At 50.2% G+C, this 3,734-nt stretch overlaps 1 protein-coding gene across 1 annotated transcript in view; it reads left to right on the forward strand.

Moving 5' to 3' along the window:
* Positions 1-2,124: 2,124 nt before the first annotated feature.
* Positions 2,125-3,734, forward strand: part of Catip (ciliogenesis associated TTC17 interacting protein) — a 7,039-nt gene continuing 5,429 nt past the window's right edge. Inside the window, exons 1-3 of the mRNA XM_021198537.1 lie at positions 2,125-2,149; positions 2,240-2,437; positions 2,746-2,801. Coding sequence (XP_021054196.1) covers positions 2,125-2,149; positions 2,240-2,437; positions 2,746-2,801 — 279 coding nt within the window. The remainder of the gene's footprint in view (positions 2,150-2,239; positions 2,438-2,745; positions 2,802-3,734) is intronic.

Genomic DNA, 3,734 nt, shown 5'->3' on the forward strand with positions numbered 1-3,734 from the left:
CCAGCAACCACATGGTGGCTCACAACCATCTGTAACGAGATCTGGCACCCTCTTCTGGAGAGTCTGAAGACAGCTACAGTGTACTTACATATAATAAATAAATAAATCTTTTAAAAAATAAAAAAGCCCAATGTAGTGGCACATACCTTTAATCTCAGCACTCAGGAGGCTGAAGCAGACAGATCTCTGTGAGTTCAAGTCTAGCCTGGTCTACAGAGTGAGTTTCAGGACACCCAGGGCTATACAGAGAAACCTTGCCTCCAAAACAAATTCTCTATATTTATTTATTTATTTTCCAGTGGCTGAGATGCAGCTTCGTTGGTGAGTTCTTGCTTAGCATGCGTGATGCCCTAGCTTGATTCACCCAGTGCCTCATAAACAGGGAATGGTGGCACATGCCTGCCTGTAATTGTAGGAGTCAGGAGAAAGAGACAGGAAGGTCAGAAATTTAAGGTCATTCTCCACTTCATTAAGTTTGAAGCCAGCCAGGGATATATAAGACCCTGTCTCAAAACAACAAAACAAAACAAATGTCAGGCTAGCCTGACAAATAAGATAATGTCCACAAAGGCCACCAAAACTGTCTCAGACAGATGTAGTTTAACCATCTGCTCTAAGAACAGGCAGTGGTAGACGCCTTTGATCCCAACACTCAAGAGGCAGAGGCAGATGGAGCTCTGAGAGTTCCAGACCAGTGTGGTCTACATAAGAGTTCCAAGACAGCCAGAGCTACACAGAGAAACCCTGCCTTGAAAACCACCCCTCTCAGCGTGACCATCCTTATGCCTACGTGTATGAATGCCAGTGACCTCGAGGATGACAGTTCCAGTACGATGACAAGTCATCCAAGCTCATAGGTGAGTCACAGAGTCCTCTGCGGAGCATAGGCTGTTTAGCCTGGCTGGCTGAAAGTTGCAGATTGTAGAAAAGAAGATGAACAAACAGCCTTGGTGAACCTGGGAATTAGAAACAGTTTCTACTGAATGCGAAAGGCTTTCCCACCATCGTAAAGGCAATGAATGGGAGCCTGAGACATAGGAGATAGGAGACTGTTTATATTGGGACTGTAGCACACAAAGACAATTGTCCAACCTTGAAGGGGATTCTGTGTGTAAGCCTAGATCTGGCTTAAACTCCTGATCTTCCATCCCAGGAGTCATGAGTGCTGGGATTATAGGCACAAGTCACTACTCCTGGTTTAGACCACTTCTTTGTATTATTATTATTATATTTCATATATTTGGGTGTTTTGTTGGAAGTATGTGTGTATACCACGTGTGTCCTGGTATTCATGGAGTCCAGAAGTGGGTGTTAGATCCTACAGAACTGGAGACAGTTGTGAGCCATCTTGTGGGTGCTGGGATTCAAACCCAGGTCCTCTGGAAAAGCAGCCACTGCTTTCAATCGCTGAGCCACCTCTCCAGCTCCCTTCATCCATTAATTCCCAAGGAAGTTGTAATGACCTGCTCTCCCCTAGCCTCTTAAGAATGTCAAAGGCTCCCTCTGCTGGACAACCTCTCAAGCTTGGATGGAGCCCCAGAGCCTGACAAATCTAGGTTCGGTAAAGTGGGTTGATTGCCCTTTAAGAGGCAGTACCTAGCTTCTGGTTGCCATGGAGACTACCAGTCACAGACTGACTAGCCTCGATAGCATGTCTTCCAAAGTTTCCCCTACTGGTGAGAAGTGAACTTCTAGTCTGTGGGTGGAGGGAGAAGGGGTATTTGTCCCTTACAAACCCACCAAAGTGTGGTCTTCACAAATTTAACTTTTGGGGGTGGGGATCAGAACCGGGTGTCCCTACCTACTCTACCCCTTTCCCTAGGGTCTGACTTATTAGCCTTTCCTTCCTCTTGTAGTTTCCAAAACCAAGGACCATCACTTAGGCCAGCAGCAGCAGCAGCAGCAGCAGCAGCAGCAGCCGCCACCGCCATTCCCAGAAGCCAATGCTGAAGCCATCAGCTTTCTTAACTCCTTCTGTGAGCCAGATGGTGGGGCAGGCGTGGGGAGGAGAGGTACAAGTCTCTCTCTCCACCTGATCATCTTGAGATTCAGAAAAGACCTGTTTGCTAATGAACATGGAGGGACAAGCCTGTGGGGGAGAGCCTCGCTTTCTGGCACGGAGTGATGACAAGGAGGAGTGGTGGGGCCGGTTAGGAGATGGGAGACGTGACAAGGGGCGAGTGGGTGGTGTGGGGTCTAGAGGCCGGGCCTGGAGAGAGAGCTTCTCTGTACCACACAGGGCTGGAGGACATGCTCCTGTTCTTCCCGGAGACTCTGGCCATCCTCTCAGACACAGGGGAACCTCAGGGAGAACTGACCATTGAGGTGCAGAGGGGGAAGTACAAGGACGACCTGGGGATCCTGACCCACTGTCTACTGGTACACGCCTCTAGCCGCGGCTTCCTAGACAAATCACTGAGTGGAAGCTCCCTCCTAGGTAGAGTTCTGACTGCTGGCTGTCCCTCACATCTTCCCTTCACGGCCCCCAATCCAATCCATAGGTCCTTAAACAGGACCTGCCCCTTGACTTACCTGGGAGAGGGTAAAGCCTGGGGAAGGGGGAGAAGGAGAAGAAGGGGGAGGAGGAGAGGGAGGGAGAGGGGAGGTCATTCCCAGCCACATACCCAGGACAAGAACAGTGTTGACCACCCTGGCATTTTCCCATGGCCACGTTGCCCCAGCCTGGGCCAGCCCATTCCCTAGGGTCCATCCTATGACATCAGCGCTTGCCCCCCTATATCCCAGGCTACCTAAACAATAATCTGGAGCTAATGGAGCAGCACAGTCAGGAGTTCATCAAGGTATTTACTCCCAGCCTCCTCCCCCCCCCCCGCCCGCCTTGCCCCTGCTCCAGGGTAGGCCAGAACATGGGCTCTACGAGGGTGGGAGGGACCTCCGTGGAATATCACACTCCCCTACACCAGCAGCCTGAACCTGCACCACACACAGTTTGATAACCAGTCACCTCCATTACTGTTGCTGATGTTTTCTGGACGCACAAACTGAGCCCAGCCCACTGGCCTCCTCAGGCCTGAAAGCCTGGTCCACTTCCCCGGGGCCACGTGACCTGGCCTTTCCCAGAGCCTGTCACTATTTAGCCTCCAAATCTGGCTCTATCCCCTTCACCCAGTCCCTTCAGGAACTTCCTCTGTGGGGCCATGACCTGTCTAAACATGGGAGATGACTTGGGCCTAACAGCCTTCTCAGAGAATCTGTTCCCAGCCTCCAGCCCGTTCCGTTCTGAGGTTTGCAGCTGTTCATCTTTCCTATTACATACTATGGGCCTATTTCTGACCTCCACCATAAATGGAAGGTCTCCTTTCCTCCCTCCCTTCCCCTTCCTTCCTATTTTGAGGCAGTCTCATAACTAAACTGGCCTCAGATATGGTGTGTAGCTGAGAATGATTTTGAACCCCTGATTTCCCTCCCAGGTGTTGGACCACCACACCAGGCTATGAGGCTTTTTGTTCATCGTTTTGCCTGCCTGCCTGCCTGCCTGACTGTCTGTCTTATTTTATTATTTTTTTATTTATCGAGACAGGAACTTTTGTCTTATTTTGTTCATTAAAAAAATAAAATAAAATTGGAGCCGGGTGTGGTGGCGCATGCCTTTAATCCCAGCACTCGGGAGGCAGAGGCAGGCAGATTTCTGAGTTCGAGGCCAGCCTGGTCTACAAAGTGAGATCCAGGACAGCCAGGGCTAAACAGAGAAACCCTGTCTCGAAAAAAAAACC

Source organism: Mus pahari, chromosome 5 (genome assembly GCF_900095145.1).
Source record: "Mus pahari chromosome 5, PAHARI_EIJ_v1.1, whole genome shotgun sequence".
Lineage (NCBI taxonomy): Eukaryota > Metazoa > Chordata > Mammalia > Rodentia > Muridae > Mus > Mus pahari.